A 13,325-nucleotide genomic window follows, 5' to 3' on the forward strand; every position below is an offset into this window, starting at 1 on the left:
ATCAAAGTTAAAGAGAAAGTCATTACCATCTACTAGTGCTTTTGGTATGATTGGTATGATTAAAGATTTGATCTGATGCCTCTCTCTATGAAATGTTTTATCAAGTACTAACTTAAGGTGTAATCAGTTGTTAGTATACTAGTATTGACATAAATGTTTAAGGAAGCTCTTACACTTAATGAACAAGAGGCCCAAGGGCCTTAACGGTCACCTGAGTATAATACAACAATCCATAAAGTATAAAATAAACTGATAGATGAAACTTTGTTGCCCAAAAACAAGAGAAATAGGATGATCAGGATCAATGAAATAATTAGTCTAGTATTCAGTAACAGCTTACTAAATTTTAATCTATCTCCCATTTATCACTATCGCAGTGCAGACAATTAACAAACTACTGTAGATTCCTAAATATACGCGAGGAATAAATTATCGCGTAATTACGCGAGAAGCACCGCTCGCGAAATAAAATTACTCGCTTTTATTTTTATGGTGCTTTAATGTATGTAAAATCTCTAGGTAAATCAAACATTCGCGAATTATTATTCTCGCGATTTGACGCCCTTGGGTCATTTCGCGATAATAAGTACTCGCGTAAAATAAGGAATCTACAGTATTAGTTCTTCTGTGCCACTTTTAATCCCATATTGAGACCTCCCACATTGGCCTCTCTTGGTCTTTGAAGACCATTTAATAAGATAAGTTATTTTTGTCTCATTCTGATTTATTTATTATTTACAAGTCTACCTGATCATTAAAACTATGAAAGTAGTTTTTGTATTATACAATATCATTTCTTGCATAATTATCTTAGTCTATTGACTTTCAAATACATTATTTACAGTGATTAATCATCAACCAGAACACTTGACCAAATGGTCCTGATGTTCAAAAATCTGGTAAAAAATATCCTTGCTTATTAAAACCTTTATTCTGTTTACCTTCAATTTGCCAAGGAACAGAGAATATTTTCAAAGAAATAATGCATTTTCACTACAGATTCAACACAGCCCTATCCTAACACTAAAACCCATGTCCCATGGCCATGAAATTCACAAATTTGGTAGAGGTACCCTCATCCTCATAATTATGCACTTAGATGAAGATTTTCAAAGAATTAACACATTTTCACTTTATTATCAATATAGCCCCCCCCCTGCGAAACACCAAAACCTGGGACCACAAGTTTTAAAAAAAAATTGTAAGAAGCACAATTGTTTATCATAACTATGCACTTTGTTTATCTGCTCAACACTAAGGGGCAGACAGGATTATTTCATAGAAATAATGCATTTTCACTATATTATCAAAGAAATTATGCTTTTTCACTATATTATCAATAGAGCCCCCCTCCCCCCCCCCCCCCTTACCCTGGGGCCATGAATTTCACAATTTTTAGAAAGGCATCATTGCTTATCATAGTCACACACTTAGTTTGTTTTAAATAATACCTAGGAGCAGAGAAGAAGATTTTCAAAGAATTAATGCATTTTCACTATATAATCAGTAGAGCCCCACCCTAACACCAGAACCCCTGACCAGGGGCCATGAATTTCACAATTTTGGAAAACGCATCCTTGTGCATCATAACCATGTACTTGGTTTGTTTAAAAACTACCCAGGAGCAGAGAAGAAGATTTTCAAAGAATTAATGCATTTTCACTATATAATCAATAGAGCCCCGCCCTAACACCAGAACCCCTGACCCAGGGGCCATGAAATTCACAATTTTAGAAAAGGCATCATTGCTTCTCATTACCCTGCACTTAGTTTGTTTAAATAATACCCTGGAGAAGAGAAGATGATTTTCAAAGAATTAATGCATTTTCACTATATAATCAGTAGAGCCCCACCCTAACACCAGAACCCCTGACCAGGGGCCATGAATTTCACAATTTTGGAAAACGCATCCTTGTGCATCATAACCATGTACTTGGTTTGTTTAAAAACTACCCAGGAGCAGAGAAGAAGATTTTCAAAGAATTAATGCATTTTCACTATATAATCAGTAGAGCCCCACCCTAACACCAGAACCCCTGACCAGGGGCCATGAATTTCACAATTTTGGAAAACGCATCCTTGTGCATCATAACCATGTACTTGGTTTGTTTAAAAACTACCCAGGAGCAGAGAAGAAGATTTTCAAAGAATTAATGCATTTTCACTATATAATCAATAGAGCCCCGCCCTAACACCAGAACCCCTGACCCAGGGGCCATGAAATTCACAATTTTAGAAAAGGCATCATTGCTTCTCATTACCCTGCACTTAGTTTGTTTAAATAATACCCTGGAGAAGAGAAGATGATTTTCAAAGAATTAATGCATTTTCACTATATAATCAATAGAGCCCTGCCCTAACACCAGAACCCCTGACCCAGGGGCCATGAAATTCACAATTTTAGAAAAGGCATCATTGCTTAGCATAACCATGCACTTAGTTTGTTTAAATAATACTCTGGAGAACAGAAAAAGATTTTCAAAGAAATAATGCACTTTCACTATTATAGTATATGATCTATATCACCCCATCCTAGCACCAGAACCCCTGATCCTGGGGCCATGAATTTCAAATTTTGGTAGAGGGCCCAATGCTTATTACAATCATGCCAACAGTTTGACTGCTTGGTGTCCAGGAGTGGTTTTAGCCCCACCCCTCTGGCCCCAGGGGCGGGGGGAGGGGGACCATGAAATTCACAATTTTTTGTTCCCCTTTACCCATAGATGCTATATGCCAAAATTGGTTGATATTGGTTAAGTGGTTTTGGAGAAGAAGTTGAAAATGTTCAAAAGTTAACGCACAATGGACTACGCACGACGACGGACGAAAACAGATAGCAATAATTCACCTGAGTTTACTCAGGTGACCTAAAAATGTTTTTTGGACTTTGATCATATAAAGGGGAACATATTGAGTTTATTTTCAACACAGTACCTGCAGCCATATTTCTCCAAGAAAAATGTCAAACACAATGAAGTATTCATGAACAGAATTCACTTTAAAATTTGTTTACTTACTTTAGGAAAATATGTGCAATTTAAGTTTTTAGTTACTTTATCTTGGTCTAATATAATGTTAAGAATACTTTCATCTTCATGCATTACAAAATGTGTCATTTACTGTAGATTTCTATTAATGCCATTGTACACCAAAAGGCAGATTACTCTAACTGCATAAAACTACCTTGGGATTAGAACTCTTCAGTGAGCAGTGTCTAGAGCTTCCTTAAAACACATTCTATTTGACAAAATAGCAAAATCTGAGTCTGTAGTCATATATAAAGGTAAAAACATCTTTTAATAACAGTGTTTCTGAAAATGGGATCTAAAAGCAGAGGGGGGCTGAAATGAGGAAAGTTTAATTCCTTAGCAATATCACCCAAACAATATTCCTGTCAAGACAAACTGACATATTACAATGAAAAATATTCAAATAAAATTAAAATGAAATAGCAAAAGAAAATTATGTACACATGTTTGTACATTAATAATATTTAGAATATGTCAACATTTAGTAAATATGTAATAAATGATCAACCAGTTTTGAACATAGGGGGGGGGGGGGGTCAAGATGGAATTCCTCCTGGTGTGCTAATTTGAATAAGTTCCTTCACAGTCAGTGATGAATTCAACACTTGATCCTTAATTGCTTGGTCATTCTTAAGTTTGAACCAAATATTCCTCATAGTCTTTTTGTACTGACCACTAAGAAATCTGTTGTTCATAAAGAACACCTCTCTTTCAATGATTTCTGGCAGCCCCCCTTCAGCTTGCAGCTAAAATAAGAGTACAATCTTATTTACTAATAATAAACACATAACAAAAAAATTAAGAAAATAAAATCAGTCTTGACTATCACCATGGTATCAATTCATCTGAATTTTTGTCATCCACATACCTAAGGTTCAATATATATTTCCATCTCAAGTAGCATTAGCTAAATAATTATTGACCTCATGCAATTTAATAATAATTGTATATGTAGAAATACCTCTAATGCTTCTGATATGAACTTTCTTCCAGCTTTCCGAGTTTTCTCTGTCCTGAGATCACACTGCACCTCTATTTGAGGTCTGTCTCGGTGCTCCACAAAGTGAGTCTTCCATTTGACATACACTTGCCTTGCATGTTGGCGTACTTCTTCATTTTCATGTTTTCTCAACTTATTAATCACATTTCCTGAAAAATGGTGAAGAGATATCAACCATCATGTCATATGTTATCTACTTTTAATGAAGCAAATGCATATAACAAGTAAATGGTACTAAAGAAAAGAATTTTTATTATCATTGTAACCTGTTTGCACAAGCAAGGAATGATCAAATCATCTAGAAAAAAATATATATATATTTTATATCATCAATAAAATTTCTAATAATGTGGTTATTTGAATATTTTATAATTTTTAAGTGTAATTATTTTCTAATAATGTGGTTATTTGAATAGTTTACTATTTATAATTATCAATATGTTTCTCAAATACTATGTTTTACAAATGATCCTTTACTTTCAAATATGTGCATGTTTACATGGTTATGTATAACGACTTGATACCACTGGACAGGTAAATACATATATCTAGTATCAACCTACTCCTTTTGATTTGTTGTCCATATCTCAATACATTTTATCTTTGTAACTTTTGACAAAAATTTATTTCTTTGCTGCCATTAGATTTCAGTTTTGAAAATTTAATACCTAAGATAAATAACATTTTCAAAGTTCAAAGTTTTATTTAGAGTGAAGAAAAACAATTATTTCTAGTTAGATTTAGCTGGTATAGAAAATATTAGAAACACATACCGGTATATGACATATATATACTGCATTTCCTTCCAGTACACTACATGTTTAGGAAAATTTAATTTAAGGTGGTTAAACCAATAGCCTCATTTCATTTTTTCCAGGAAACATTAGCATATTGGATTAATAAAACTAATTAGCCACAAAATAAATTCATCAGACCTTTTGCAGTTTGCTCTTTATGTGAAACACCTTTAATTACATAATTTTGTGAAGCAATACATGTAGCTGCTCATTCTTTTTGATTTTACCTATTTTGGTCTCCATTAACACCTTTCTTGATGGTATCTTCTTCTCAAGACCTAATAAGCACTCTATCATCTGATTTACTGTTGTGGTTGGCTGCTTTAAAATGGCCTTGGCTCTCTTGATCTCTTCAACAACTACTACTCCCTGAAAGTTTATCATGTGTACATTTTAAATTTCACCCATTAAAGATTTAATAGATCTCCTTTTCAAATACTGATTTAATCAGTTTTGAATTTAATAAAGAATTGTAATCAATTATCATTTAAACATATCAACATGAGCAATACCCTGTACTATAATTAAATAAATTTTATTAACAAATCAGCATAAAAGAATATGAAAAAGAACAAGAAAAGTTCATCATCATGGCTTCAAGTTTAAAAAGGTAAAAAAATTGAAACTTCATCTCAGTGAACTTTGATTATAAACTTTTTACATTCTGATAAGCATTAAAATCAGGAAATGAGGTGAACACAAAAAAGATAAAAGAAATGTAATGATTTGGGGCGTGGATATCGGCCTGGGTAGCTCAGTTGGTAGAGCACCTGATTAGTGATGCAGGGGTCCAGGTACGATTCCCGGTCCAGCCATACATTTTCTCCTTTCCTGTTACAGATTTGGTGCCATTGACCATTGCACACCTGGACTTGCAGGTGACAGTCCTGCCAGGGGCTAATAAGAACTTGGGTTGTATTTTTGAGGGTGAACACAATTTAAGAGGGAGGAATGTAATGGTTTGGGCCGTGGGTATCGGCCAGAGTAGCTCAGTTGGTAGAGCACCTGACTAATGATGCAGGGGTCCCGAGTTCAATTCCTGGTCCAGCCATACATTTTCTCCTTTCCTGTTACAGAAGTAATTAAGGACCCTCTATACACTAAAGGAAAATTTTTTTCGACATTGAGAAAATTATAATGTGTAAAGATGTATACATTGAGCTTCATATCTTTTACATTTTTAATATAGGGTACCTTGCATTTACCTCCAGGAAAAATGTTCAAAGACAATGAAATACTGATGAACAGAAATCACTGTTGTTTACTTAATTGGGCAAAATACATGCAAAAGAAGTGATTGATAACAAATTAAGCAATGCAGTACAGCAGTACATTTCAATTTATTTTATTCTAGATCAAGGAGCAGATCACTCTGTCTCCATAAAAATACCATAAAATCATAACTCTTTAGTGTGCAGTGTAGGGCTGTGTACTGAGCAAAACTTTTTGGCATAATTCAATATGATATTTTATAATGCGATATATTGGATTCTTTAACAAGTCTATCAAAAAAGTCTTACATGTATAAACCATTTCTTACATGTATAAACCATTAATAATGCATGAATTTTATAAATCAATTGTTTTTCAACTCATTTCAAAGTTCTTGTCTCACTGTCATTACAGATTTCACTTCAAGTTTTAACGAACTGTAAAATCAACATGTTAAATAAAGTTGTCTATGTTTTTTGTAATGATTATCTCAGATTTGCTACTTCCTTCATGATTACATCATTATTGATCAATTTTAATTCAAAACAGTTAAATATAATCTTTGGTGATTGAAATTCCCAACTTTTCACAGAATTTTATGAAAACAGCCTGTCCGATACATACTGAAAGTTGTTTTTTCGATACGGTACATTCCTGAATATTGAAAAAGTAACGGGTAGGTTCACCCTCATTACATGTTCGCTCTGAGTGGTTTCACCCTGATTATATATCAGCTACCTGTAATTAAAAGGTGTTAAATTTTTCCACATGTGTATTTCAGCAGTTTGCTATGACAAATCTTCAATGTTTATGTTTGTGGTTTTTGTGTATGTGCTATGGAAAAGATTTTTATTGTATATATATTTAAAGCGATCTACATGGCACACCTATTTGATTACGTTTTTAATGAAGTAAATCTACTTAGATCAAACTTTGAAAAAAAGATGGAGATTGTTGGAATAAAATTGAAATGCTTAAACTGGACATATATTCTACATATTTTAAAACAGATGAATTAAGTTACTTTTCCCCTGTGTTCGTGATTTTTAAAAGAAAAGTTTTTATCATAGATCTGTCGTGAAAATGGAAATAATTATTAATTAGTATAGATCGGCAATTCATACCTCATTGGGGTGAAACCACGCGCATTCTTGACACGTATTGATACAGTCCTAGTGCAGTGTATAAAAGGCTCTTCTTAATGGTAAATTAATGTATCCCTACTGTTTATGAAATTGATCCCACAGAAGATTCAGAAGTGAAAATTTCTAAGGGATCCTTCTTTCAAAAAATATAGTCAGAAAAAAGTTGTTGATGCGATTTTAATAATTTTTTAATTTTCATTTTGGCACAAAGGCACTCCCCAGCTTAATTGATTTTAATTTACCAATCAAAATTGGTGATGCATATCTGTTATCACTATGAATTTATAATAATAAGGGCTGTATTATGTCCCATTTGGGTCATCCTCGCAAGCCAGAGGTCCTGAGTCAACACGTTGTCGTTGAACAACGGCAACGTGTTGACTCAGGACCCCTGGCTTGCGAGGATGCATTTGGGTGAGTGGTCCCAACCCAATATATTGCCCGGGACGTATTTACTAACGTTATAGCATTACATTTGTTTTTCGTAACATATTTCTATGTCTCGAAATTTTGTTTTTATCAATATTCACCTTTAAAGAATCAATTGTTGTTTGTTTCAGGCCCCTTTTCTCTTGTCCTGAAGGTTTATCAACTGTGTTGTCTCTTTTTTTCCTCACAACGAATTTGTCCATCGCGAAGTTGTTTACACCGGAAGTACTTTTCGATCAAATAAATTGAATAAATTGTACACCAACGAATTCGACCAAAAAAACAACAACCCAAAAACAAACCAAAAAAAAAAAAAAAAAGCAAAAAACAAGATGTGTTTGTGAAACACTGATGCCCCCGTATGGCAACTTATAGCGAAGGTTAAACTTTCTCATATGCAAATCAAATATGTTGGTACCCAAAGTAAGATCTTGTCCACAGGTACTTGGGTCTTGGTTTACAAATATGTATGTACCTTATTGATATGTAAAAAAGTACCTTTTTTACATATCAATAAGGTACATACATATTTATAAACCAAGACCCAAGTACCTGTGATCTTGTCTCGAAAAATATACCTGTGAAATATGAAAGCCCTATAGCTAGCAGCAACCATTGAAAAGGTATGGAAAAGGTTAAAGTTTTTCAAAAGTGAGTCAAACATCAAGGTCATGCTGAAATGGTCAAAATTAATGGTGCCTAAGGAAAGGCCTCCTCACAAGAAATACACATGTGAAATATGAAAGCCCTAGCACCAACCATTCAAAAGTTATGACCAAGGTTAAAGTTTTTCAAAAGTAGGTCAAACTCCAAGGTCAAGGTCAAAAGGCCAAAGTTGTTGGTATCCAAAGTAAGGTCTTGTCACAAGGATTACATATATGAAGTATGAAAGCCCTAGCACCAACTGTTCAAAAGTTATGGCCAAGATTAAAGTTTTCCAAAAGAAGGTCAAACTCCAAGGTCAAGGTCAAAGGGTCAAAGTTGTTGGTCTTGTCGCAAGGATTACATATGTGAAGTATGAAAGCCCTAGCACCAACTGTTCAAAAGTTATGGCCAAGGTTAAAGTTTTCAAAAGAAGGTCAAACTCCAAGGTCAAGGTCAAAGGGTCAAAGTTGTTGGTCTTTTCACAAGGATTACATATGTGAAGTATGAAAGCCCTAGCACCAACTGTTCAAAAGTTATGGCCAAGGTTAAAGTTTTCCAAAAGAAGGTCAAACTCCAAGGTCAAGGTCAAAGGGTCAAAGTTGTTGGTCTTGTCACAAGGATTACATATGTGAAGTATGAAAGCCCTAGTACCAATTGTTCAAAAGTTATGGCCAAGGTTAAAGTTTTCCAAAAGAAGGTCAAACTCCAAGGTCAAGGTCAAAGGGTCAAAGTTCATGGTATCCAAAGGAAGGTCTTTTCACAAGGATTACATACGTGAAGTATGAAAGCCGTAGCACCAACTGTTCAAAAGTTATGGCCAAGGTTAATGGTGGGTAAAATTTTGCAAAACTGGGTCAAACACCAAGGTCAAGGTCAAAAGGTCAAACATGATGGTACCCAAAGAAAGGTCTTATTACAAGGAATATACTTGTTAAATATGAAAGCCATAGCTCTACACAATCAAAAGTTATGGGCAAGGTTAAAGTTTTTGCGGACAAACAGACACACAGACGGACGGACAGGGCAAAAACTATATGCTCCCAAATTTTCGATTACGGGGGCATAAAAAACAACAAACAAACAAGCAAAAGATAAAGCCATCAACCTCTGTATTCATGATCTTTTTGGCTTAGAGACTTTTTGTGAGTAACATTTAAGACAAGTGACATGTACATTGCCTCTGGCTTCTTCCTGTTCTACTGAAGTTCATTAAATTTTACTATTTTGGCGATATGACTTCTTTATTATATTATTTTTTTTGTCCCTCGCCTTCACGAAAAGCGTGGGATATTATTTTCATCTTCCAGTGGGTCGTCTGTCATTTTACATGTTTTATCTATATGTAACATTTTACAGTTTACGTTTCAGGATGAAATATCTTTTAAAAAAAAATAAAACAAGATGTGTTTGTGAAACACTGATGCCCCCGTATGGCAGCTTATGGCGAAGGTTAAAGTTTCTCAAATGCAAGTCAAAATCCAGGCCAAAAGATTAAAAATGTTGGTACCCAAAGAAAGGTCTTGTCCCGAGGAATATACCTGTGAAATTTGAAAGACCTAGCTGCAACTGTTCAAAAGCTATGGCGAAGGTTAAAGATTTTTAAAAGTAAGTAAAATGTCAAGGTCAAGTGGTTGGTATCCAAAGGAAGGTCTTGTCACAAGGATTACATATGTTAAGTATGAAAGCCCTAGCATCAACCATTCAAAAGTTATGGCCAAGGTTAAAGTTTTTCAAAAGAAGGTCAAACTCCTAGGTCAAGGTCAAAAGGTCAAAGTGGTTGGTATCCAAAAAAGGTGATGTCACAAGGATTACATATCTTAAGTATGAAAGCCCTAGCATCAACCATTCAAAAGTTATGGCCAAGGTTAAAGTTTTTTCAAAAGTAGGTCAAACTCCAAGGTCAAGGTCAAAAGGTCAAAGTGGTTGGTATCCAAAGGAAGCTTTGTCACAAAGAATACACATGTGAAGTTTGAAACCCCAAGCACCAACTGTTTAGAAGTTATGGCCAAGGTTAAAGTCTCATAAAATTTTGCAAAAGTGGGTCAAACTCCAAGGTCAAAAGGTCAAATATGATGGTACCCAAAGAAAGGTCTTGGCACAAGGAATACACATGTGAAATATGAACGTCATAGCTCCAACCAGTCAAAAGTAATGGGCAAGGTTAAAGTTGACAACAGACAGACAGACAAACAAACAGACAGACAGGACAAAAACAATATACCCCTGGGATCTTTCGATCCCGGGGCATAAAAAAAAATAATGAAAACCTATCTGCTTAACTGTAGCCTTATGTTTTATACATTTGTATTTTAGTCTCTGATCATAACTAAGACAAAAATATAAAACCATAAGATACAGTTCTGCAGCTAATGAAAACTCTATTGATTTTGAGGTCAAAGGTCAAATTTAAGATCAGAAATTATGTTGCTTTAAAGGTTTCCAGACGATAGCTTTAATTTTTTTTGAGTTTTTGCAGAGATTTTATATGTTAACTCTGTGTTGTCCCTAAGACCCGGAGAATTCCCCACCTATAATGACATAATTCCCCGGTTATTCTGGTATGACCCTTCGTCCCTTAATTAGTTTAAGAATTAAAGAAGGAACCCTAGACCCCCTTCTACTTTTTAAATGTACCTAAATGCAATTTGAAATCTTAGGGACAACCCTGCTTAACTCCTTATCACTTCAAGAAGACCCTTCTTGGATTTGAGGTTAAACATCAAAGTCATCAATTCACACGTTGCTAAATGTTTTCCAGATGATAAAATTCTGAATGTTAAATGCAATAGAATTCTAAATCGTACGTAACTCCTTATGTCTTCAAAAGACCCTATTTGTTTTAAGGTCAAGGTCAGAAATATGTAGATTAAAATGGAATTTAGATGATAAGATTAGTTATCTTTGAGCTTTTGTCATGAATTCTAATATCATAAATCAATTTGACTTAAGGAATACCCCTGCTGATTTTGAATTATAAGGGTCAGAGGCCAAGGTCAGAAATTCATATATTGCATAAAGTAGTTTTTAGATCATAAGTTTTGTTTGGGCTTTTGCAATGAAACTTAAGGTATGAATCTCTATAGCTAAAGAGAACCCCTATTAATTTAATATAAATGATGAAAGGTCAACTGAATTCTTTTCTTTCTCCATCTGCATTTTTTTGTTTTCAATCCTCTTACTTGTTCTAACTTTTTAGTTATTTCGCCTACCCCCACAACCCTCAAAAATCAATTACTGACTATGTGAGCCTCAAAAAAGGAATTATTTTATAAAGAATGTATACTAAAAGGTATTCCATGCAGATGTAGCTTATAAAGAAAGAAAAATTTATTTTACACATGTTAAACGTTGCTTTTCATAAATTTTGGAACTATTTTTATTAATTAAAATTAATTGGGCAGGGACAATGCCAGAATTTAAATTGTATTGAAATAAATCTCGGTAGGGCTGTGAATTGAGCCAAAAATTTCAATACGATACAATACGATATTTTATAATACGATATATTGGATTCTTTAACAAGTCTATCAAAAAAGTCTTATATATCATTTAAAGCATGAATCTTATAAAAACCTATTGTTTTGCAACTCATTTTAAAGTTCTTGTCTCACTGTCATTACAAATTACACTTCAAATTCAAACTTTTAACGACTGTATATAAAATCAACATGTTAAATAAAGTTGTCTATGTATTTTGTAATAATTATCCAAGATGTGTTACCTCCTTATGGAAAGCAGTAGGGTACCCCCACATTATTATTATTTTTTCCTATATAAGTTTACCAAAAATAATTATCTCATCCAAAAATAAAAATCTTGCTTTTTTACAACATTATTATTTTTCTGCAACAATAATAATTTGGGTACCTCCACATTATTATTATTCCTATATATTTATAATTGTACCACAAATTAATAATAATAATAAAAAAAATAAATATAATTTTTTTTTTTAACAGCATTATTATATTTTCCCGCAAAAATTACAATTATCACGTTTCCATACTTTCCATACCCTACGGCTTTCCATACTGCCTGATACGTATTGGAAGTTATTTTTTCGATATGATACATTCATGAATATTGATATGTATCGATATAAAGATACAGCCCTAATTCTCGGTGATTATTTCAAATTGCATAAACGTATCTTACCACCTCCCTTTGGTGGGTAAGGAGCTATGTAACAAAATGGGATTCTACCTGTATGATTAATTGAAAAGGAGAAAAATGCACAAAAAAGAAAAATTAAAAATAGAATAAGGACATTTTTATGCTCCCCACCCTTGAAAAAGAGGGCAAATTGCTTTGCACTTGTGACTGTTGGTAATTATGTCGGTAGAGCAAGTGTAGTCTGCTGAACATCTTGAGAACCCTTTGCTTGACAGACATCAAAGGACAAGATAGGCTAAGACCTCTTTTTGGCCCATGGTTCGGGGTGTCTTTTAGAATGATGCAACAGTTTATCAATAAAAACCTGTTGTCACCCCTGTCACAAAATGAGTATTGGTTCTAAGTTATGGGATACACAGAGGTCACAGGAAGGTCAGAAAATATGTCAATTTCCGAATTTTCTCATTTTTATACAAATTTTCATCGATTTTAGAGCACATTTTGTTTCAGAAAAAATAGAGCACACGTTTGCCTATCTACCAAATTTATATATTTCATACACTAATATCAGATGCATCTTTTGTATAAAAATCTCAGATAGGCAAGCTTGTGCTCTATGTTTCCCGAAGTGAAAAGTATCGCAAATTTGACAAAATTCCACAGAAATTGAGGAAATTCGGGAAAATGTCCTACTTTTGCACCCTCTTGTGCCCTCCCTGTAAACTTTGAATCAAAATTAGAACTCGTTTTAATTCAAGCATCATCTTAAGTTCTTTACAAACTATCACAATTTTAACTGTGTTCTGATTTTTACATCAAATAAGGGGCGAGATTTGGCCATTACCATACCTTGTCCAAATTTGGTACATGGGTACCTCCTGACAATAGGTGACCCTACTGATTTAATGTCAAAGGTCAAACTACCCTGAACCATTTGCTTGATACACATCAAACT

At 33.9% G+C, this 13,325-nt stretch overlaps 1 protein-coding gene across 1 annotated transcript; it reads right to left on the bottom strand.

Moving 5' to 3' along the window:
* Positions 1–3,560: 3,560 nt before the first annotated feature.
* Positions 3,561–7,835, bottom strand: LOC133184731 (transcription elongation factor A N-terminal and central domain-containing protein 2-like). The gene is made up of 4 exons (XM_061319804.1): positions 7,714–7,835; positions 5,054–5,195; positions 3,991–4,178; positions 3,561–3,775 (listed from the first exon to the last, which is right to left on the bottom strand). The coding sequence occupies exons 1-4, from the start codon at positions 7,813–7,815 to the stop codon at positions 3,566–3,568; spliced, it is 642 nt and encodes a 213-aa protein (XP_061175788.1). The 5' UTR covers positions 7,816–7,835; the 3' UTR covers positions 3,561–3,565.
* Between the last annotated feature and the right edge of the window lie 5,490 nt (positions 7,836–13,325).

Source organism: Saccostrea echinata, unplaced genomic scaffold, assembly GCF_033153115.1.
Source record: "Saccostrea echinata isolate AGI-Se365-2 ecotype Australia unplaced genomic scaffold, CSIRO_AGI_Sech_v1 ptg000010l, whole genome shotgun sequence".
Taxonomy (NCBI): domain Eukaryota; kingdom Metazoa; phylum Mollusca; class Bivalvia; order Ostreida; family Ostreidae; genus Saccostrea; species Saccostrea echinata.

Bases quoted from the DNA above. Each gene is read 5' to 3' on its own strand.
- LOC133184731 (XM_061319804.1), bottom strand. From the start codon at position 7,815: ATGGACAAATTCGTTGTGAGGAAAAAAAGAGACAACACAGTTGATAAA. The intron at 4,179-5,053 runs GTAAAATCAAAA...ACCATTTTTCAG, and splicing joins GTTAATGGAGACCAAAATAG to GAAATGTGATTAATAAGTTG. The intron at 3,776-3,990 runs GTATTTCTACAT...CTCTTATTTTAG, and splicing joins TCATATCAGAAGCATTAGAG to CTGCAAGCTGAAGGGGGGCT.